General features: G+C 42.1%; 1 protein-coding gene across 1 annotated transcript in view; it reads right to left on the bottom strand.

The window, feature by feature from the left end:
• LOC109067004 (zinc finger SWIM domain-containing protein 5-like) overlaps nucleotides 1-23,518 on the bottom strand; it is a 38,737-nt gene continuing 15,219 nt past the window's right edge. Inside the window, exons 2-14 of the mRNA XM_042774149.1 lie at nucleotides 13,941-14,297; nucleotides 12,458-12,606; nucleotides 11,860-12,010; nucleotides 10,563-10,739; nucleotides 10,300-10,476; nucleotides 9,688-9,834; nucleotides 9,309-9,446; nucleotides 7,597-7,854; nucleotides 6,877-7,012; nucleotides 4,547-4,704; nucleotides 4,271-4,434; nucleotides 3,902-3,983; nucleotides 1-3,527 (exon numbers count right to left, since the gene is read on the bottom strand). Coding sequence (XP_042630083.1) covers nucleotides 2,665-3,527; nucleotides 3,902-3,983; nucleotides 4,271-4,434; nucleotides 4,547-4,704; nucleotides 6,877-7,012; nucleotides 7,597-7,854; nucleotides 9,309-9,446; nucleotides 9,688-9,834; nucleotides 10,300-10,476; nucleotides 10,563-10,739; nucleotides 11,860-12,010; nucleotides 12,458-12,606; nucleotides 13,941-14,297 — 2,957 coding nt within the window. The 3' untranslated portion in view covers nucleotides 1-2,664. The remainder of the gene's footprint in view (nucleotides 3,528-3,901; nucleotides 3,984-4,270; nucleotides 4,435-4,546; nucleotides 4,705-6,876; nucleotides 7,013-7,596; nucleotides 7,855-9,308; nucleotides 9,447-9,687; nucleotides 9,835-10,299; nucleotides 10,477-10,562; nucleotides 10,740-11,859; nucleotides 12,011-12,457; nucleotides 12,607-13,940; nucleotides 14,298-23,518) is intronic.

Raw genomic sequence — 23,518 nt, 5'->3', positions numbered from 1 at the left:
TTGTGTTTCACACTTTATTCATAGAAAAGCACTGAAATTCAACACAAATCATATAAAATGGTAGTAGCATTACATAAATAGTAATAAATTTTTGTTTATAGACATTAGCTCAAGAGGTTGCACAAACAAAAAGTGTTGTTGAATATACTTTTGTGGCAACAAATACTGGATACCTTTTTATAATTCAGTAGCACAAAGAGGCGACAAACACTTTCCCTTAAATTAAAACAAAACAAAATCAAACAGTAGATGAACTAGTGAAAAATCTCTACCAGCGATTATTTTTTTCCTTCTAAACTCTAGAGACAGACCAAAACACTGGTACAGTTAACACATACAGACACGTAAAGAGTATGGAAGAGAGAAATCAAAAGCCAGAGGAGGTTATTCTCTTTTTGCAATGCCATTGGACCAACTAGTTAGCTACAGAAAATGCTCGTTTTTTTACCTTTTTTGTTTTTTGTTTTTTTCTTTTAATATATATATATATATTTTTTAATTGAACAGGCAGCACTATTATCATTCTGCAGATGTCTTAATTAAAAGAGAAACAAAGTAAAATTTCCCTAATCTGTGAGCTTTCTCTAGGGTCCGTGAGAGCTCCCTGACAGAGCCGGTTGAGGAATAAAGGCTCCATAATGTAACTAACACCTTGTGGTTCGAGTATGCCACAGTTGATGCAACTCGAATGAATTTTGAGAAGGAAAAAAAAAAAACGAACCAAAAGTGGAAACCAGCAAGCCATTTAAATGAAAGTGACCAACCCTAACCAACAACATAGAGAAATCTCCTCAAGATTTAGCAATCAATGAAGCATCTATCAAAGTCTCAATTAGGCAATGGTAAGTCGCAACCTCAAAACAGATCTTATTGCCCTCAAAAAGTCCCAATACAAGATAATCATGACCCTAAAGTATGCGGACCGTGTCAAAGCGAAGAAAAATAGAACAGCAGATGCCCTTCTTCCTTGTTCGGGCCAGTCGAAGGTGTAGGTCCGTTTTCTCTGTGCTGTACTCCACTGACATTGGCAACACAATGTCCTGAAACACATGCAGTGCTTTCAGAGAAGACTATAAGGCTTCAAAGTAAAGATTTGTACGTAGATCAAAGGCAAAGTCCATCCAAACTCGAAGCTCGTGCAGATTACTTTACTTACAAGATACAAACGTTGAATTTTGGGAGAGCGTCCCCACCCCCCGAGCCAAACAAGGAGAAAAGATTGAGGAAGATCAGGGTGAAGAGGGCAAATCGTGAAGTGGTTCTGCATAGTCTGTTCATAAACATTTGTCCTCTCCTTTCTTCTTCTTTACATGCTTCCTCTTGCAAAAATGTATTACAAAACAAATAAAAATAAAACAGTAAATCAGAAATGTACACAGGAGCACCTGAGAAATGTTTCTGAAGTCTTTCCTCTTAGGGTCGTCACATTCCCAGCCCAACAAATTCAAGTATCCGAAAAGAAAAACATACAGTTATCATAAATAATTATAACTTTACAATTTTTTTGAATTGACACTTTCATATTTACAATATCTTAAATGCTTATGCTACTATTTTTTTTTCTGTTTCGTTTCTTTAAGTGATTCCCTGAGAACGGAGTTGAGCATCTTTTTTCTCGTTTCCTCTCTTCTCGTTTTCCTTCAGATGGAAGCCGCGGAGTGCATTCTAAGTGTTCGGATCCACTGGGGCACTTGTGGAGGGCGGAGGTCATGGAATGTGGAAGATATTACGATACAGTTTAAAGCCAGCTAATTCCTCGCTCTGCCAATATAGCCGTTTTTGTCAAATGCATCTATACAGTTCAACTAATTTATATACATTAAGTCATTACTGATCTGAATGCGTCGTGTAGGGGATGGAATTTAATGAAGTGCTAGTACATATATATTATTACTGCTTCTCAATCTCACACAAGTCTTTTTGTTTCTGTTTTTGTTTTTCACTGAGAGGTAACAGAGAAACATATATGGCTGATATTGATGGGTAAATAACTGTTTTGTTCATATTCAGTAAGACCAGGAAACAGCACGGAAGGATTGGGCACACAGGTATTCTCTTATACCATCGTCTTCCTCGCACTGAATTTTCAAACAGAAGTTAAGATGAGCTAATAGTAACAAATACAGGAGAGAGGGGAGGGCTCATGTCTTGTGGCTTGCTTGAGTTGTGGTTAGGACATTTGGCAGAGCATTTGAGGTGATGTGCCCGTCTCACTCTTAAAATCAGGCCTTTTCCAGAGAGAGAGAGTTAAAGCTGATCCGTAAAATACGATCAAGGTATGACAATAACACTGTGTGCGAGTGTGTTCAAGCCCCTTCCAAAACCAACCAAACGCCTCCCCCATGATCAAAATGTACCACATAATCATTTGGTGTCTCTTTATGTGCCACTTTTACATTTTATCACAAAATCTTGATTCAACGAAATCAAGAATGAGCCAAAACAAAACCTTAAATGGTCATAATTACAGTTGTTGTTGTTCTCCCCTCCACAGGTTCGACCTGGTAGAATAACTTTTTGAACAGGAATTGTTCACAATAAAAAAATCAGATTAAAACATACATAAACATTCACCAAAGATGACCAAAAAAAGAAAGAATAAAATAATGCCTTAAATAAATGAAGAATGAAAAAAGAACAATTTCCCCTGCAATCAAGCGAGGTTCAACCGAAACGTTCCCGTACCAACATCATGAGTTTCTTCTTGCCCTTATAGATCTGTTTGAGGTTGTCTATAAACTGGGCGAACTGAATGTGGCCGTCTTGGGCCAAAAGAAAGGTCTCGCGCGCCTTACTAAGGAACTCTATGAACTCTCCATAGTGGCGCGGGCTGATGTGCGTGAGGCGGGAGTGGGTTGTGTTGATGTAGGCGCTGATGGTTGCGTCCAGTAGCTGTCTCAACGGGGCTTTGTCAGTGCTCATAAGCTTGCCCGAGTTGCGTCTTCCAGGGATGCCGGCCAGGCCGGGGGCCGTCATGGTGCAGCGCCGCAAAATGTCCGAGAGCACCGTGGCGCAGTGAACGCTCTTGACCACCAGAGGGATGATGGCGGCCAGCTCGTTCTTGCCCAGCGAGTGGCTGAGAGCACAAGCCCACAGCACATCATTGATGGCCGGATGCGTGTCTTGGTTGTAGGCCAGGTTCAAGTGGGTCATGGCGAGAGACGCCAGTTTGAAAGCTCGAAGGGGGTAGCCGCGGTGCTCCATGTAGCGGGCGATGGTGAAGAGCTGAGAGTAGGTCATGCCCGTGGAGGCAGCGTCGATGACTATCTGGTAAGCGGTCTCGAAGGCGATGTGGTCCTTCTCGCAGAGGGTGAGGGCAGACAGGGCGCAGTTTTGAGGGTCCTTCATGGCGCACTGTAGGGCCAGTGTGCGTGCACAGCTGGCGAGCTCCTCCCGCTGTGGGTAGTCGAGGCTCAGGCGCAGGATGGTGTTGTGGGACATCACTGTGGCTGCCACTATGCTGGTCGCTTCGGTGGGGGTGAAGAGAGTGTACCAGCTCTGCAATATGCTAACCAAAGCTCTCAGACCTGCAATCAGACAAAAGAATCAATCAGAACAAGTGTTGTTAACCACATGACAAACTACCCAAGCCATTCAATCGAGTGTTTGAAGGATTAAATACACATTGGGCATCACCTAAGTCTGGCGGAGCATGCGCAGAGGTCGACTGTAGTCTGAATAATGTGCATAAATGCCTTGACAAAGCTGAACTACAGTAGCATTGTCTAGATCAGTTAGTTGATGGATTTTAAATCACACTGCAGGGTTTACATGACATTTTAAAAAGACAAAACTAATAAAGTACATGTCACTGTCTTGAAAGAAATGAGTGTTCATTTAAACCTGTCAGCGAAAAAAAAAGCATTTAAAATATATACATATATATCAGTTTGATACAGACCGACTTCTGTAGCACATGTGACAAGCCAGCGAACCATCTCCCGCCGCCTCCAGTTGAGTGTGGACAGAGTCATCCTCATCACCTGCAGAGAAATGTTATATTGCATTAGACACACAAAAATGCCAAATAATGTACTGGAACAAATACACATAATGAGTGAATTTACATGTACACAAAAACACTGACCACCATATAAAACCAGACAATAGAAGGTTCAAATTGTAATGATATTTCACAATATTACTTGAGTCATTGAATGTCCAATAAAAGAAAAATTTAGGGTGACCTTATGTGATCACAACATGCACTCATTGATAAATAAAAAAAAATAAACCGCACACCACATAAACAAGATTAATTTAGATATACCTGAAGGCCGAGCTCCAGTGCTACATTTAGCAATGTGATGTCAGGAGGGTTATCTGCAGGAGTAGCGATCTTAAAGGCATCCTGGGCCAGTTTGAAGATGAGGGAAGAGGAGTGGATGTGCTTCTGAATAGCCTCCAAAACAGTCCGCAATCTCAACATGTCACCTAAGACAAACACAGATTTCTCTTAGCTAAACACTAGCACAATTCATAAAAGTATGTTTAAAGTGAACCTCACATGTGACTCTTCGTGAGCCACCGGGTGTGTAGCACTCACCCTTAGCAGCAGTAAGCATGGTGGAGGCCAGTTCACACTGCTGAGACTCCAGGTGGCCCAGTGTGAACCAGCGTGGATATCTGCTGGGCACTATGGAGATGCCATGGTGAGGGTGTCCTCCGTCACCTGAGGGAGCCGTGGACTCCAGTACTTGAAGCCTGCAGCGAACATGATTATTCTGGATTAGTTACACATGAGACTCTTTAACAAGACAAATTTATATAAGCTTAAATCTTTTTTTATTCATATTCTGTTGCTTCTGTTTTCTACAGCCTTTAACTCCACTTACTCAGACATGATTAGCAGAGTACCGTGTGCTCCTTCCACACACTAACTCTGGTTTCTGCTAGCTCTGTCTGATGGCAAGTGATTAGAAATGGTGCTCTGCTACTCCTGCCTGAGTGAACATATTAGACCACACTAGCTCAGACTCACAGAAGCTGCGCACTGTGTGCAGAGGGAGCAGTGCTATTGATTGTGTATTAGTGAGGACTGTGATGAGCTAGACTCGGATAATGATGCGTCAGTGAAGATATACAGTAATAAGGTCCCACAGAGGCTTTATAAGGCTGGAGTCAGTGAGGGTAACACATCACGTGGAGATTTAGTGTAACGTGAGAAAATGTGCTCAATTACTAATGGAGAAAACAATGCACACATTTTAAATGAACCTGAAAAACATGACTTTTGCAAGTTGCTGCATGATGATGTGATTTATAAATCCAAGTTTTCTTTCCAGTTTTGATGTTCATAGTACTGTTTAGGTCTGTAAGTTTTTGTTTTGTTTTTTTTAGTTAAAGGCAGGGTAGGTAAATAATTTATAAACAACTTTCTTCCAAATTTGTTTAAACTTTCTATATATCAACGCATAATTAAAATGTAAGTACTCTGATAAAAAGAGTATAAAAATCGAGTGACTCTAGGCCGTTTAATCTGTATTAAACACAGCTCATTATTTCCATTCGGGACGAAACATTGGATTGGCTTAGGCGACTGTCACTCTCTCGCAACCATAACAACCACCATTATGCCACACATGACCTGCCCACTTGCGCGCGCACGTTTGATTTGAGAAATTCAGGCACGGATCCTAGGAATACCAAAACAATGGCAGAGAAACAGCAAGCAAAATTCACAGTACCGGCCTATGCAGTTACTGAAGGCAAACCAGGCAAAAAAAAGGAAGACAGTAACAGTACAAGAAAAGGCAATGAACAAAAAGTCTTTGGATAAACAAAGAAATAAAATGCGAGTTATATCGGCGTGGCTTTCCAGCGATGGCGAGAACTGAGGGAACTCAAGGGGCTGAAAAGTGACTCCTTGATGGCTTTATTTCTGCTGGACAGGTAAATCTTTCTTTTTGTATTTTGATCATACATATTTTTTTGTTTATTTTTTCATGAAGCATGTGTCATTAGCACACGTAGCTGCGTAATATAGCTAACATAACATTACTTAGCGAGCCGTAGTAGAGACGATAAATAATCTATAGGGAAGGAGCCCAGAAGGGAGGGGGTGGAGTGAATGGAAATAATGAGCTGTCTTTAAAAACCAGTCATGAGAGGTCTACAGACACTCTATTTTTATACTTTTTTTTTTCAGAGTACTTACATTTTAATTATGGTTTTTTTAGTTAAGAAATGAACTACAAATCAGCAAAAAAAAACTAAATTTCTAAAAACTTATAACCTACAACTACGATTTAAGAAATGAACTTTTATTCAGCAAGTGTGCACTAAATTGCTCAAACCTGATACTTTTCAACTATGATGATAATAATAAGAGCAGCAAATCAGCATTATTATTAGAATGATTTCTGAAGGATCATGTGACACTGAAGACTAGAGTAATGGAGTAATTCAGTTTTAACGTCACAGGAATAAATTACATTTTAAAACATTAAAATAGAAAAGTATAGCTATATTTTTGATCAAACAAATGCAGCCTTGGTGAGCATAAGATACTTTAAAATCATATCATTTCAAAGCGTTACAAAGCAGCCATCCATATTTTTAAAAGGGAAAAAAAATTATAAACTACAGAATTTATTTAGGTCACAGCCACAGAGTGGAGAAATTACATTTGTCACTTGCTAGTAAGTAACAGGTGTTTTAGGGGAAGGGACATTCTCATCCTAAAGAGCATTTGATTGGACATCAGTACAGTGCAGGACGAGTCAACAGTAGTTTTGGTTTTCCTACATACTGTACGATACACTGTGCATTTTATGAAAAATGTGCTAAAAGTGAATTCTGTAAACATTTAAGATTTAAGCATATATAGACCTCAAAGCTAATACACATGGACTTTGGATGGAGAGAGAGTCGCACCTCATTGCCCGAAGGCCCAGTTTGTACGCCAGGTCTGTGTCGTGTGGCAGGAGTGCGGTGAAGAGGTACTTGGCAAACGTGTGCATGGGAACACTCTCTCTGTGGATGACCTCCCCCAGACCACTGAAGGGACCACCTGGACATACAGAGAGAGACAGAGAAGAGCACATCAGAACTGAGCTGTCCATCATATCAGATTGCAGGGTTGAGTCAGGCTTGATGGACAGGAGGCTGGAGAGTCAGTGAGGGCATGCACAGCAAGTGAGAGAGAGAAATCTGAGTGGAGCGTATCGCTTGGGAGGACGATGAGAAGGCAAACAGGCGGCTAGGCCTCATGGGCTTTGACAGAGTCTGTCCTCCCTAGTAGCAGCGCAGATGTCTGCTCTAAGGTTTCACCGCATGTCAGTGGGAGGCTCAGATGCAGGGTGGCCTGTTTTGGGAAGGGAGTTGGGGACACTGCAGAGGCCATGCTGCAGATCTTTTTACAGGCACAGCACTCTCCATCTCACACACACAAATATATATCCAGGCTAGAGATGGGGAGGAGGAAAAGATAAAAGTAGACAGAGATCCACAAGGGGGAAAAAGGTTGTGGGAAAAGCAAGAGAACAGTAAGGACAGGAAACAACTCCACACAGGGAGGATGGTGCTGACTACGGGGTGATGGCAAGAGCAAAAGTTTAAAAAGAAGACGTGAAATTGAGAACAAAGTGTTTGTACCTTCTAAAAGGAGGATGGCTTGTTTGCGGAGTGTCTGCACTAATATGTCATCCAGCTCCATCTCTTGCAGCTTGGCCACAATTTGCTCCTCATTCCGGCACACCTTGTCCTGTGCGTACAGGCCCTCAGGCATTAGCCGCTGCTGCCCCATACCCATCAGCGCCACCTCTAGGGCCAGTGCCAGGTACGACTCCCCTCCATCTGGACATCCCCACACTGGTACATGCTGGTACACTGGAGGCTTGGGCTCACCAGAATCTATTAGAACACAAAGTGGTGTTTGTCAATGTCTATTTACAGCTTGTTGCAAATGTTTTGTTAGTTTTTTTGTAAGGAAAAAGCAATAAAGAATTTTTAGCAAATACAAAAATGCAATGCTAAGAATAAGGCAAGCAAGTAATTTCTTCCTGAGATGGCAAAGCTGAATTTTCATCAAGTAACATTTCTTACCAGCACTGAAAATTGAGCTGCTTAATATTTTTAAAAACCTTTTTTCAGGATTCTTTGATGAATAGCGGGTTCAAGAGAACAGCATTTATTTCAAAGTTTGGTGACAATGGAAAAATCTTTGCTGTTACATTTTTTAAGCAATTTAATGCATCCTTGCTGAAAATAAGTATTTCTTTCAAAAAAAAAAAAAAAAAAAAAAAAAACTCTTACTGACCCCAAACTTAGGTATAACATTTAAAAACACCACAGACACCAAGTCATTTGTATTAATGTCTAAGCATATCTGCATGAAAACTGAGGAAAAACACCATCTGTTTGGTAAGAATTTAGACCCTCATCAACAGCTCACTTTAATCCCCCCGGCAAATTTATCCTGTTGGCCAATCCTGTTTGTACAGTGGGCAACGGACAGGGATCAATGGGTTCACCACCATCTTGCTACACTGGAAAACAACATCTCTACTGGTATCTCACAATCATCATAAAGATCCCACACAAAACAATTTAACCAAGTTATGCTGTTCTATCCAGTGATTTGGTTTACAGTAAACCGCTTAAGAAGTAAAGCGGTTAGAGAGAGCATTGTTTTGGCTTTCCACACTGCTGCTCCCGCCGCTACAGCTGCGGTTACTGGTCCTGCTAAGCTAAGATCCTGACCTTCAGACATTCTGATTGGATAAAACCAAGAGTCCGCCCCCATCCCAGCACATGCCAGATGTTTCCAACTGTGCAACAGAGTCAAACAAAGAGCTATGCTCTCTAGCACACATACAAACATACAGTGTAATGTACAACAGGCGCACACACAACCCAACACGACCGCTACAGCGCCTTGGCCAAAAGGGGAGCGCTACGACGGGACAAGCGCACAGATATGCACAAACTCTTCCAAGTCACAGTACCATTTGCCAGTATTATTCAGGCACACAATGCCTCTCTGTGGGTTCCTCACTACAGGAATACAATGGCCGACACTTTCCATTGGCCTGAGCTGGGAGGGATGTATGGAATGCAAATGCTGATTGATTTTATACGTTTTACACCACTGAGTGGGCAGAATGACCTTTCTGATACAATAGCACCCCTTAACACTGCTCAGAAAAGGAGGGCAATTGTAAAGAGCGAGGACATGGGGCTCCAGCAGACTGAATGAAGCTCTCAAAGACACAGGCCAGTTGCTGAGCGAGGAACCGAATAATGCCCAAGGCGTCTCGGAGAGTCGTAAAAGGACAGAAGCCCAATGACAGCCTATAATTGTGTACCTCCGGTATCCATGGTATTGTCATCCTCCACTCGACACGTCTCTGTGAGAGTGGCGAAAAGGCAGCCAATGGGGTCGAGGGGGTGGCCCACCCAGCCCTCCAGATTGGTGGTGTTGGTCATTCCCCTCTGCAGCAGTTCTGAGGACAGAACAGATGTTGACTTGTATTAGGAACATATCAATCAGCATGTCAACACTTTAATTACTATGAAACCTGTTCTGAGAAAAATTATAAGTCCTGAAATTTCTTTTAAAGTCTACATATATACATTGAAATGGTCACTCTCTGAAAGTTTAAGCTTCTGATTAACAGTGATAAATTTGTCATGAGCACTTGGAGTAAGGCCTTATGTTATGCAAAGCAGATCAGTGTGTGTTACCTTTCTTCTGATGCTTGTATATGTCTAATTGCCGTTGCTGTTGGAGCCGGAGGGTGTTGATTATGGCAACAGCCAGTCGCAAAGCTTCTCTGGGGTAACCATGGGAACGCAGAGCATCCACCCTGGCGCATGCTGTAGGCACGTGATCTGGAACAAGTCACATGACAGTATAAATAAGGTGAGGCTCCTTTCAGATGAGACGGTTTCAATTTCAGACAAAACTGCAATGGAAGCTGCTGAATCATCCAGAAGTGAAATCAGACAGATTACGTCACACAGCAGGAAGGGTCTCACTGAGAGAGACAAATTTATCCTCAGACTTAATGTTCTTTAACACCAAGAACAAAGAGTGTTCTTCAGCTGGAAAAGTGATTGCAACTATATTGTATCTCTGTGTCATTATTGTTATAGCTGTGGTGTGGACTTCCCTATTCTCATAGAATTAGGGTGATTATTAAAACTTTATAGTGGTGTGAATGTGCCTTTTTATTGTTCAAGAGTATGATGTAGGAAAAACTCAGTAGAGACTTCCGTATCAACTGGCTGCTCTGAACAGAATCAACATGGAAAAAACATAGCTTGAAATGGCTGAGAAGTATATAAAATATGTACCCAGCCACAGTGGCAGGCCCTGGGGGTTGAAGAGCAGGCTCTCTCCCTCTCTCTGGTAAGCCGGGGACATGTAGAAGTCACTACTGATGATTCTCTGCAAGTGACTGTCCTGCCAATGCAGGTCACAAGCCTCCATTGCTCTCGTGAACACCGTTCTTCTAGGCCGGGCCAGTGAGTCTACGCAGAGTAAAACAGTTATATAAGCAACAGACATAGAGATAAGTGGATAATCTCAGGTTTAGATCAACTGAACGGAGGCTTACCCTGAGCCAGGTTGCTCTGTGGCAGAGCGTTGGTGATGTTGGGCAGCTCGCTGCCGTAATTGCCGTCCTCTAGAGGGCAGATGTCCATGTCTCCCCATTTCTTCAGCTGTCTCAGCCAGCCACTCTTCTCTTCACTTTTACAGTGCGGGTTCAGCACGATACACACCCACAAGGCACCTGCAAACCCACAGTGCACAGAGGTCTTTACAACTGAAGTGTGGCTTATAAATGAGTGCGGTAGAAACTAAAAAGGTAAAATAAGCATAAAAGGAAAAAGAAAGGAGATACTGAATTTTTGGATACCACTTTTCCCATTTTTAAATGGTTTAGTCTTAAATGCAGCTTTTGATTTGCTCCGAAATGTGAAATGGAAAATCAGCGCATTTAACAGATCAGGCTCTAGCACATCAACGTCAAACACTGGCACGGGGGAGTGTACAAAATTTGGCAGGTGTAAGGTTGTCTGGTGGGCTTGTGTAACTGGCGATGCCTTTCTGTATCTAGGTAACAGATGGCTGGTCTGCGTCTTTTTCCATTGCTGTCATGTACATGCAGCCCTGATTGGCCAAATTGCTGAGCTCCGGCCAATCAGCATGGCTGTCAACTAAAACACTGAACTGTCTTGCACATTTATTAGACGCTCCGGTCACAGTGATGTGCCTGCTCTTGCGAAATCAGAATGCGTGGTCAACCCGACAGGTGCGCCTTGTTTACAGCTACAACCGTTTCGAAGGAAGAGGAAGCCAGAGACGCAGCTCTTAAATGAGCCTCTTCAGGATGTGCTCTCATCAACCTCTTTAAACTACCGATCAATAGAAGGCAGCTTTAAAACTCATTGATCCTGGCCCTTTCATGCCATCCCGATAGTGGCGGCCGGCCGGTCCTCGGCATGTGCCGCAGACTAAGTCAGTCGTGCTCTGATCCACTTGCCTTGACTGAACTGCTACAAGTCAGATGGTGCACATGCATGAATGTGCTTAAGGCTAAGGATATTGAACCAAGGAGCAGAAGAGTAAGTACTAATGATTAAGGTTCAATTCTGTAGAAGTACAGAAGATAGATGAGGATGTATGGGCTAATTGTTCTATGCTGCTCAAAATGTGATTTGGCCTAGTAGGACACGTTCCTGGATCAACATGTTTTGTTGATAAAGGAACCACATCCTATTAAACAGCCATAGGCCAAACCTGCTAACTAACCCCTAAAATCTCTGATTGGTTGATAAGAATGTTGTTCCAGGACAAATAAGAATAATGAATTAGGAACGTGCCCTACAGGTTGAGAAGAAAAAACTCACCCAGCTCGTCCCAGAGTTGTCTGCATTTGTCGGTCATGCCCGTGCCCTGTTGTCGCCATAGAGACAGGCGCGGGTCAGCCATGAACTGCTCCGTGATGAGCGTGAGCATCCGAGCCCCGTTTGAGTCACGCATCCTCAGCATTTCCCTCACCTGCACAAAAATCCTGGTTTAACCTCATACATCACGATACACACCCGCATCTAACAAAAATCAGCATCATATTTTGAAGAACAAAGCAAGTAATTAGTACATCTATCAATTAGTACAAGCATCTTAAACAGTGAAAACAGCACATGTGTTTTAGCTGAAAGGACTGGGAGATCAGAATGCTTGTGTATGTGTTTAAGCACTAGATTCAAAGGCTGTAGTGCAGTCCTTCAAATCTTCAGATGGCAGACAGGTAAAGCAATGAACTGTGCTGGCTACTGAAAATAAGAGGCAGCTTGACATTTAATTAAAATACGGATTTAAATGGGCCTCCTATGATTTCATGGGCCCATAATTCACCATAATAGCACATTTCACACTGAGCATTTCTCACACACACACACACACACACACACACACACACACACACACAAAGCGAGAGCGTCTCACCTTGGCAAACATGGAGTTGAGCTGCTTGCCTGAGCCATAGTATCCTCCCTGAGAGAGGAACTGCTTGACCTGTTCCCTCACTTGCTCCTCGTCTAGGTGCCAGCAGTTCTCATCATCAATACTGGCCCCTGCTGTGGGATCCGGGGCCCCTGGGAGAGAAATACACCCGGTTTATTTTGGATACTTTCAGCAATAACGTATATCATTTATCAATAGAAAAACAGAGTGGAAGCATGGGTTACAAGTTTATGTAATTCAACAAAAGACAGAAAATCTGCTTGTATACACATTAACACCTTGAAAAACGGCACTACCTAAGCCCGCTTACTCTAAGCCACAGCCGACATCAATAAAATCACTTCCTTTTGGCAGAATACCCATATTTTTTTTTTTACCATTACAAACTTATAATACCACTGAGGTCAAATAATAGTTATCAAGGCTCAATTCTTTAAAGAGTGCTTCCCATTTCCACTGTGAATTGCAAAAGAAAAAAAGGGAAGAAAAGCAAAAAAGCATTAGAAGCAATCACTTTATCTGAGGAAGGTCTTACTGTATTTCCAATATGTCGATGCACTTTAGGTTTACAACCCCCCACCCCATTCCAGAACAAAACACATCAGCACATTCAGCCCTATCGAATTCCACTTAAATTCCATGAAGCGGCTTCATATACAGACATATACAGACCTTTGGGTGCCCCTGTGGGTATTAAACATATATAAATGCTATATATGGAAGCTGAACGGTTGATTCTGCATCGGTTGCATGTTTCCCTGCCCTTGGCATGTGTTATATGATAAGAAGATCCATCTTGAGTTAGAGATTAGCTCTTAAAGGGCTTGGGTGGACTTAGGGGAGCAACAATAACTTCCACACAGTAGATTATTATCAGTGTGACATAAGCATTGGTGTTATAAACTATGAGCGTATCTACAATGTACAGTATATCTATGGAGCCAGCTGTGCTGGATGTAAAGTGCTTTGAAATAAGTCCACTTGTTGTAATGCTTTAGATTGCGGTAGACTGTAACCCTGTTCAGTATAATAGTAAATTATTAGTGTACTTAATGGGTTTATAATGGCTGCAATGGGCTAGTGAGGCACAAACTGCTATAAACAGAAGGTGCTGTGTGTCCTTGTATAAGCAGGACGTAGGTGTCCTTTTGAACTTTTGAACCAACATCTTGGCAGGTTAACACATTCTGCACATTCCGGATTCAAAGTGTAGCCACTGATTAAACATTGATAAGGGACTTCTGCTTGACCCCTTCATTCATATTTAAAACAAGGTTAGAGGGCAAGAGGATGGACTTCCTGGTTTCTGAGGCTCCTTGGATAAACGATCAGGAAGAGGTGGAATTTATTTTTGCACAATGTGTTGAATAAAGCTTTCAAAAGGGTGCTTTTTTCTAAACTCTATGGAACATCTGACTGTTGAAAAGGCATTTTGGTCATGTGACTCTTCATTTATGCTGCTCACCATGTACTTGGTTGATCTCAGAGTTGGAGGACAGGATTTCATCTGCCAGTTTTTGGGCGGTGGGCAGCACTTCTGTGTGGTGGGCTGTGATAAGGTACTGCACCAGCTTTTGCAGCTGGTCTCTGTTCATCTGGAAGAGTGTCTCTGAGATGGGGAGCCGCAGTTTGACTTGCTCGGGTTTGCGGATGCGGTATAAGGACAGCGCCACTACATGTGCGCAATAGAAGATGTCTCGGTTGCCACAGCCGCATGTTACTGAAGTGATCTTACAGCGGTCGAAGCTGATGGCCACCTTATGTGTCGTCTCTGGCTCGGATTGTGTTGCCGGCTCTGTGACTGTGCCACTGAGGTGAAAACCTGCATAGGAAGAGGCAAAGAGAAAAAGTTTAAGTTAACAATGACATTTGATGTAATTTGAGCAGCATTGATTATATGTCTTTCATTGGTCCTAAACAATTCTCATTCTCAACTGCCTGAACGTAAATGGATCTGGAGGTTGTGAGTCAAGATTGGTTATCAGGAATGGCTGAAGGCAAATTAGGCTGCTACAAAATCTACATCTGATTGTTTGACTGTACAAGAGACAAGTTTGGTAGTTAGTGGTTACCAAACCACAATATATGTGAGATGCTATCCAATTGCAGCAGAGTGCTATCTCCAAATCCTAGTAAAAATCCATCACTTTACTCAAAATCCCCAAAATATCTGAAGTTACTGGTCTTTTTTGGAGACATTAGATGATTACAATTAATATCAAACATGAAAATATGTTGATTTGGTTACAGTTTCTGCAACATCCTAGAGAACCAAAGAACCAATAGCATGAAGGAAGAAAGACTATGCATGTCTCTGTGGCCAATAGGAGGGTTTATTCTTCACTTTGACTCTTAAATTATTAAAGATGGAAGCCAAAGGAAGGGGGTTGGGGGACTAGAATTACTGTATCATTCTAAACCATTGCAATAGAGCTGTTCATCACAATCCACAGGAAACTACATGGGTTCAGAGATCATTTGAATCTCAAATCACTATGTAAGCTTACAAGTAACAAAATCAGGATCCCATATATCCTTGCAGAGTCAACAGCTGAACTGATTAAAGGAACAGGCTGTTGACAGGAACAGGCAGGGCAAGTCTCATTCGTTTCCACCCCATATGCCCAGAAATGTGTCCAGCTGACAAATAAAGCCTCCGTGACCAGACAAAAACTACACAAGCGGTAGAAGGTGTCTTTACATGCGCCCACATATGTACACACATGTGCAAGGAAACAGACAACCGCACACATCACAATTAATTCTAGGGTTCGGCTGGTGTGACAGGGGTGCCTAATAAGCATGAGCAAAGCCGGCTGTTCCCTTGCCAAATCCCACAAAAGGCTTTTCCAGACGAGTTCTTCTGAGAAGTTGGCCCCCTCCTCAGCCCCGAGATTTTGGAGAAAAGAAATCCGACGTCCAATTTACTGCCAAACCCTTTCAGGCACAGCCAACACAACAGAGCCATCCTATTAAGGGGAGTTTATGGTGATGTCTGTTTTCATTTTGATAAAAGAGAGAAAAGGAGAGGGAGTGCCCCTATGTGTTGCAAATTACTTTTGGCACAATGTGGAGTTCAAAGTGAATTTGGTTAGAGAGACAAATGTCCACAGGATGTGTGTAAGAAGGAAGTGCATTTATAAGGTTAATTTTTCTTTTAAGGACTACAGCAAGAATGATCAAACTGTGTTTTTACTGTGTTTTTAATGAGGCATTGACGGCGAGTGTGCTATACGGCTGATCCTGATGATGATCCATGATGTATGGAAGGGTTTTAGCAAACATGTGTCCAGCCCAATACATGTTTGCAAGGCAAAAAACTGCTCATCTTGCCTACCACAACGTATGCAAAGACTGAATGGTTTTACATTTCAAAAATGCCCCAGGCAATGAGGGTGCCTTCATGTGAACCTTTGCATTATCAGATTATGCATCATCTTGGGCTGCAAAAACTACAGCTGAGACTAAACAGGCCTAAATTTGAACTGGCTATCACCATTAGTTTTGCTTGATCTTTCCAACCGCCGAGTCACATTAGTCACATGAAGGACACATCCCACCCAGTATCAAATAGAGCCGAGCGAGCCTCCCTACAATGATAATGTTTAACGGTAATGGAGGCTAAAATAAGTACATTTCCCAGCTGCTTTTAAGGGGAGTCATTCTGCTGTTCTGCGCTGTCCAAGTCCACTCCTCCTATGTGTCAACCCTCATCAGATACAGAATCTGCTTTTTCAGAGGGATGACTTGGGGCTTTTATGTTCATAATAAAGAGTAAGAGAGAATAAGAGTTGAAGTGCAAATGAAATGGTTTCCACAATTTGTTTAAATATTGTAATAGTACCAATAATAATAATACTAAAGCTATTGGTGTTGTTGTTAAGCACAGCTATTACAAAATATGCTGATCAGTGATGGCGGATTTCTGTGTGACGTGTGTTAGGATTGGTCATGACAGGCATCTATGACGTGATCCGTCAGTGGGGTTATGGAAGAGCAGATGAGCCCATAGGCCCATAGGGTTGCACTGGAGAGAGCATGCATCTGCTACTGATGGACATGAAGAGCCCTCCTTGTCTTTTTTATTCTCTCTCTCATATCCCACACCCCTTCCCACCAGGCCTTTTGTTGCTCAGATGCAGCACTGAATGCTGCTCCACCATCCTCTCTACAACTGCTTTTTCAGGCTAACCTCCATCACGGTGTGAGCACAGATCAGACCCTCCCCCCCACCTTTAGAGGCTTTTCGATCATTTTCTCCCTGGGTTAGAGAAAGGGGGACGGATAGAGAGAGAAAAAAATCTGTGCTGGGAAATGGAATGAGGATGGATGTCATAAGCAGATGGAGTGCTGCTGTTATCTGTCAAAATGAGCCATGCAACGTCATCTAGAAGAAATAATGAAACTGCTGTAGTTAATATCAGTCATTCTGACCACACAAAGAAACTCTCGAGCATGTCTGTTGTGTCCGCACCAGGCACATCACATGATTTCATCATTTTTCTGAGGCCTGCTAAACTGTACACAACTGTTAAGGTCTGTTCACACCAAGAACGCTAACTATAACGATAACTATATTTGTGTCCATACCAATGCTCAGTAACAATCTGTTTATTATAAGTGTGTGCTGCAGTTATGTCATCTGTTGCTTTAAATGCTCAAGATCTTTAATGCCAGGTGAATTCTGTTTGGCTGTCAACATTCCTCTGTGATATCATTGTTATAGCTATGGTGTGTATTTAAAACAATAATCATTTTATTGTTATTAAAAATGAAGAGGTTTTTATGCCATATCACCACCAATGATTATTTTAAATAGCAATAAAAGAATAGGATTAAAAAAAAGAACAATGACAAACAATAGCCAAACTCTTAGTAATGTGAACTTTAAACTGGCAGCAAACGAAACTAGGTGAGTGACAAAGTAGAAGAAACTAGAACATCAAACCAAACTCCAACGGAAGAAAAAGTGCTAAAAACAGATGTGCATCATTTCCTCATGCATGAGACACAAACAAAAACCTTTAAAAGTAACTTCAAATGGATGTTCTTACACATTTAGACAATCAAACAGAGTTTGGGTGAAGTACGCGAGTACTGCATCTCTGGAGAAGGATTGTGGGCTTCTGTCTCACCGTCCATATGATAGGAGACTGTTTTCTCTCAGGAAACTAACCCTCTTGGGCTGACTCTAATCACGGCGCCAAGCTTCGTAGCATCATCAAGACACAACAGAGTCAGCCGGCCTCGTTACGATTCTCTGTTTATGTGTAACAGTCATAATTAATCTGCTGGCAATGCCCGCTCATCCAACCTGGGCGTTCAGAGTCATTTTAGCCACTGAGCTCCAATTGCCATCTGTTGGGGAGGGAGGCATACAGGGGTAACTCACACCGCTGCGATGGCCACTGATCAGGGAACAGGAGAGGAGTCCCCCATTTTCATTCTTTTCCTTATAGCCTCACTCTATCCATGCCATCTGCCACCCCTCGGACACGCCCACTCGAGAGCCTTTTGGCCAATCACTGCAGAGTCCCCACATACTCTTAAACCATTAACCTCTAATCAGCCGTGGAGGCCAAACGGGGTCCTGTACGGCAGGCACTGAGCCAACGCCGCATGCTCTAGAGCCTCCCCCCCTCCAACCCTTTCCATCTTCCATCTGTCCCAGCAGCAATATGGTTAACACCGCATCAGCATCCTAGCTCCCCCCACCCATATATCGCTACACAACAGACATGCATATGCACAGGCACACACATTCAGAGCGTGCACAGGGGGTTTTATTTGCCCTGATAAAGGCTTGATTGATTCATTTGTGATATCCCTCAAACAGCAGGCCCTCCTAGTCATTCGTCACGATCACACATAATTGATTTCTGATCCACCGAATTGTGAATCTTGGGAAAGAGGTGTGTGGGGCTCAATCAGCGCCCCTTTCAGCGGGCTAGCACCAAGCAGCAGGTCTGACGTCCATTGAAACAGCAGATAAGACTCGGAGAGGAGAATGTGGTCTCCATTAGGTTGAGCCGTGTGCATTGTGAGTGAATTGAAGGGGGGGAATTAAAGCTGGACTAATCATACAGCACCAGGTAGTTCAAAACCAACAATTTAGCATCTGATGAAAACTAGCCCCGGCTGAAGAGCCTTTATTCTCGGATAATTCACCCGGCGAAGGCTGAAAACAAGCCTGAGAGGCGGATGAATTTGAAGGCGAACGGGGCAAAAAGGAGGAGATGAATCGCACATTTGGACAGGCCATAAGCACAACCAGATGTCCTGCTTGAGATAAAAGCAGATGCACTTGAAGTGAAACCGTGCGGTGTGGAAAGAGAGGCAGGGGATATCCTTTCATTATTTCTGTTCAAGGTTTTATTCTATGGCATCTAAAAAAGCTAGTTGAATATGGATATGTTTCCATTTGCCTGCTCAATAGGGATAGCACGCTTGTTCAAAACAGTATGCGGTACACAGAGCACACAAGACTGTAATTCTTGAGCTGTTCTCTGTCTTTGTGCAGATGCTATAAAAGAAAGCAAATACGCCTTGCAAACACGCAAAGAACAACACTCAAACAACGTTGTGTTTTCTTTTGCTAAATGGATTGAAAAGATGATCAAACAATGCATGTCTCATGCAAAATAAGCCATATTATTAAACTACGGTCAGTATCAAGCCTCATCTAGACACTGTGCATGAACAGAAAGCAGAGTTTTGGTATTGTTTTGGGGGTAGTCTGCATGTATAAGACAATCTGACAGCTAGGAAAGGTCACCGGCCTGCACACTCCCTGATCACTGATGAATTGTTTGTGAACAGCCAACCACCATCAGCCCTTGTGCATCAGCATGTGCCCTCCAAGACTTTTTTCAGCACTTTGGCCTTTTACAGCTCATTTCCCTAAATGCAGACTTGGTTCCATTTAATATGCGAACATGTACAAACCATCTGCTGGCCTGCAATTGACAAGCAGCAGTCTGCAGGACACAATGGCTCTTCTGAGCTCTGCTCACACTAGAAGCATAGCCTGCGCTGATAGATAATGCTTTAAGAAGCTTATATTTCATGACTCATCCATTCAAAAAAAAAAAAAAAAAAAAAACCCAATCAATACTTGAAAAGGAGAGAAAACCGATTGACTGAGGAAACGGCTTTGTGTGTAACTTGTGCGGGCCTCACAGCGTCAAGACTCTTTCTGCTCTCCCAAGGCATTCCATCTTAAACCGTTTCCTTCAAGGAGGTATGACTTCAGTTTGCCCTGCAGCTGTAAAACCAGTATCAGATAAAAGATGGAGAAAAAAAACTTGAGAGTGAGGACCAATAAGCTCACATCTGTTGTGTGCTTTGTGTTTTCATCTACAAGGTTAGAAAATGTCAATATGTACTCTGGGCTTGTCCCAGCAGCAATACTTACCTGCATTTTCATTCCTCTCCTGCTGCCTTATAAACTAAACTATTCTTCCTTCTCTCTCCCTCTCTCTCATATAAAGCAGGGATGCACTGATACTTCAGTGACTGAAAAAAATTGGACCAAAATTTTTAACAGAAACCTTTAACATCTAATAACAGAACAAAACAAAAAAAGTCCCTATACTCTGAAGCGACCATTCTCTTGGTTTAGTGTATTAATAAAGAATATTTTCCCATGTGGGGCCATTTAGTGCAACATCTCATCTAATACATGAGAAGATTGTCTCTCATTTGAAAAGACAGAGAAACCGTTAATAAACAACCTGCCAACTTACCTGAAAAAAAAATGCATATTCTCAACCAGATTTATAGGCTAATGGAATAATAATAATAATAATAATAATAATAATAATAAGTATTATTATTATTATTATTATTATTATTATTATTATTATTAATTCAAATTTTTTCAGAAATTGTTGGAGTGTAGTTGCTATTTGTAAGGCTGCCAAACAAAGATTAAAGTTAGAGTAAAATTAGCATTCAGTTTTCTGCCACAATTTTTGGTTTCAGCCAAGAATTTTCATTTCAATGTACTGCTATTAAAGAGGCCATAACTGTGCTGAGAACCAAACTATATCACCTTTTGAGTTTTCCATTAAATAGCACTAAAACACCACATCCAATCAGCCCCTTCTTACAATTTCCTGCATAAAATGCTCAACAAACAAAGCAAAGCATATGGACAAGGACAATAAACAAGGCAGGGGGAATGCAAACACAAAGGAATCATTCCCACCGAGCCCTTCCAGCTTAGCTGTTGCATGCATTACGGTGATGAGACCCTGAAGGTGTGCACAGCTAAGGAATCAGCTGAGGCAGCAATGGCAGCATCTCTAATTACAAACGCTCCTCCTCCAACTATCCCCCCACCTTCTCCTTAAACTCCCCATTGTGTGCAGTCTCCCTCCCTCCGTCTCTCTCAGGAGTGCCTTTTGAGCTGGCATGCACCCGTTAGCCCTGTGCTGTGTTCCCCTCAGCACTCTTAATCTGGCTCTGACCTGCTTTATTCCCCTTGCACCGGCTGCCCACTGGGCCTCCGATTCACAGGCCCCCTTTGTTGTCGAAGGGTCTGTCTAGGCCTCAGGCTGGGGCCTGGCCTGCCATTGTTGCCCACAAAGAGCCAGCAGTGGTTAGCAGGCGTCAGCTTGGAAGCAGAGTCCTGTACGACCACCGCTGCTGGGAGATCGGTGGCCCAGACTGAGAGGAGAGGAGGAGGACAGGAATGGACAGATAGGAGATAGAGGAATGTAGAGTAGGGACATTGCTGCCAGCACAAACTCTAGCACCCAAGAGGCCTGGAGTGCAATGTGTTCTCTCAAAGCAAGACAATGTCCTATTGTAAGTGCAGAATGGTTGCCCCTGGTGCATTGTGATGATATTTTTTCCAGTTTGGGGACAAATGACCAACATTAGGCAAAAAGCTAGAATGAAACATTTCAGATGATAAATTTTGTGCACTAAAAAAAATACCACATAAATAAAGGGTGCACTGTATTGCTGAAAAACACAATACCTACTTATCAGTCAGATGTCCGTAAGCACAAAGACACAGATGCCTAAACAAGGCCATATCTGCAGATGAAACTTCGTTTGTAGAAGCATTTTTTACATTTGAACTAGCACTGACTACACCACATTATGTATGAGAAGCTGCAAAAGACAAGTGGAATGCAAAAAACACGGTGACATTAATTTTTATGTAAATATAATGGGCAATATATTGCATCACCAAAAATTATTGTGGTCATGTACATATATTGTGCGATAAGTCAATATATTGATTATTGCAACAGGCCATCTTACATGCCCCACATTTAATAAAACAAAAATATTCATCCCAAATAAGTAAAACAGCTTATTTCAGACTAGGCTGTTTAAAGGTTTTCATTGACATTCACATGTGCTCGCATTCAGAATAATAGGAAATGCTCTGTAAACAATACAACACAAAGCACTTTAGCTGGGCTCTGTGTACAAAGAAAGGGCCTATTGCCAGATACCCATTCATTAAAACAGCCCTGAAGCTTTCAAAAGAGCAGCTCACCAATGACAACCTCTCTACGGCAAGCCAGGAAAGACACAAATGGTCGGGGCACTAACAGTTCCACAGAACAAGGTGAAATACATTGAATATTAACAATGCAGAAAAACAACTACACACAAATGATCAATCTAAAATAAAAATCTTAAAGGGGTCATCGGATGCCAGTTGATGATTCTTTAGGGTCTTTAATGAAAAGTCTATAACATATTTTGGTTACAATTTCTCAATGGTAGTGTAAAAAAACACCCTTATTACCCTGTCAAAATCAGCTCTGCAGAAATCAAACCATTTTTTGCATGTTGCTTTAAAATGCTAATTAGCTCTGCTGACCCCACCCCTCTCTTCTGTGGGGTGACGAACCGTGCTTTGAGAGACTGTTTACTTTAGCCGCATTTAGCTGTGAAACTTGCTAACTAGCACGTGGTCAGGAACCGTGATTGCAAAAATTCATTAAAAAAAAAAACTTATACTCACTTCTGCTGTAATTGAAGCTGGATCAACGAATGATTTGCGTGAACAAACACATTTAGGTAGATCGGGGGCGCATTCCCTTCACAAACAAAAGTAATCCATTGTGTCTTCAGTGGCTCAGATGTTGGGAGTAAATGACAACTGCTATGTTCATTATTACATCCAACAACAGAACACCTCAATCGCTATGGAGGCGTTCTTGTCTACATCTGCTCCGGCGGTAAAACAATGGCGAACGAACTGTGACAGCCCACTTAGGGTGGGTCTAAGGTAAGACGACAGTGTCAATCAACAATCATGACAGCGGCCTTCGTCCGTGTGACGTCAAAGAGACAAAAACTGAGAATGACCTGATTTGAAAAAGGGGATATTATTTGTAGGGATTAAATAAAAACCACTGTGTGGATTTTTATCATTATAGGATAATGTGTACACACACTGCCAACACACATTTATGTTCAAACAACGTGTAAAAATGAATTTAGCATTCGATGACCCCTTTAAGATAAAAAAAAAAAAAAAACACTTCAAAGCTTTGACAATGCACAATTGTACTTCATTCAGGCTTTATGAGACTGGACACTGACACAAGTGATTTAAAAACAGCCTCTGGCTGCTTTTAACCAGAACATCCGAGTAGCTTTTCAACTGTTAGGATCCGTCCTACAATGACAGCTTGATTACTAAGTATGGCTCCTTTTCTTGAGAGTGTCAAAAAAGGAAAAGGCCATCTGAAAGGCACTTAAACACAAATTATGTAGATTTAAGCACTGCTTTTAGTAACCAAGGACAGCTGCATGAATATTCATAAATCGCCCTCTGTCCCTGTTGGAGAGGGCAACCAAAGGAAAGTCTCTCTGAGAAAGCTGGCCAATAAGGTACTTTGGTCTCTCAAGAAGTTCGCCAAACTCTGCAGAAATACCCTGCTGTTCAAAAGCACAACAGCAAATGTCATAAAGCATGATTTGGGAGAATTCAAAGCATGTATAGAGACATTCAGCATTGTTGAATGAGAATAAAACTATCATGATGCAGTATCTGCATACACAGGCAAC

Source organism: Cyprinus carpio, chromosome A2 (assembly GCF_018340385.1).
Source record: "Cyprinus carpio isolate SPL01 chromosome A2, ASM1834038v1, whole genome shotgun sequence".
In the NCBI taxonomy this organism is placed as follows: domain Eukaryota; kingdom Metazoa; phylum Chordata; class Actinopteri; order Cypriniformes; family Cyprinidae; genus Cyprinus; species Cyprinus carpio.
This window is presented reverse-complemented; position numbering and strand designations above follow the sequence as displayed.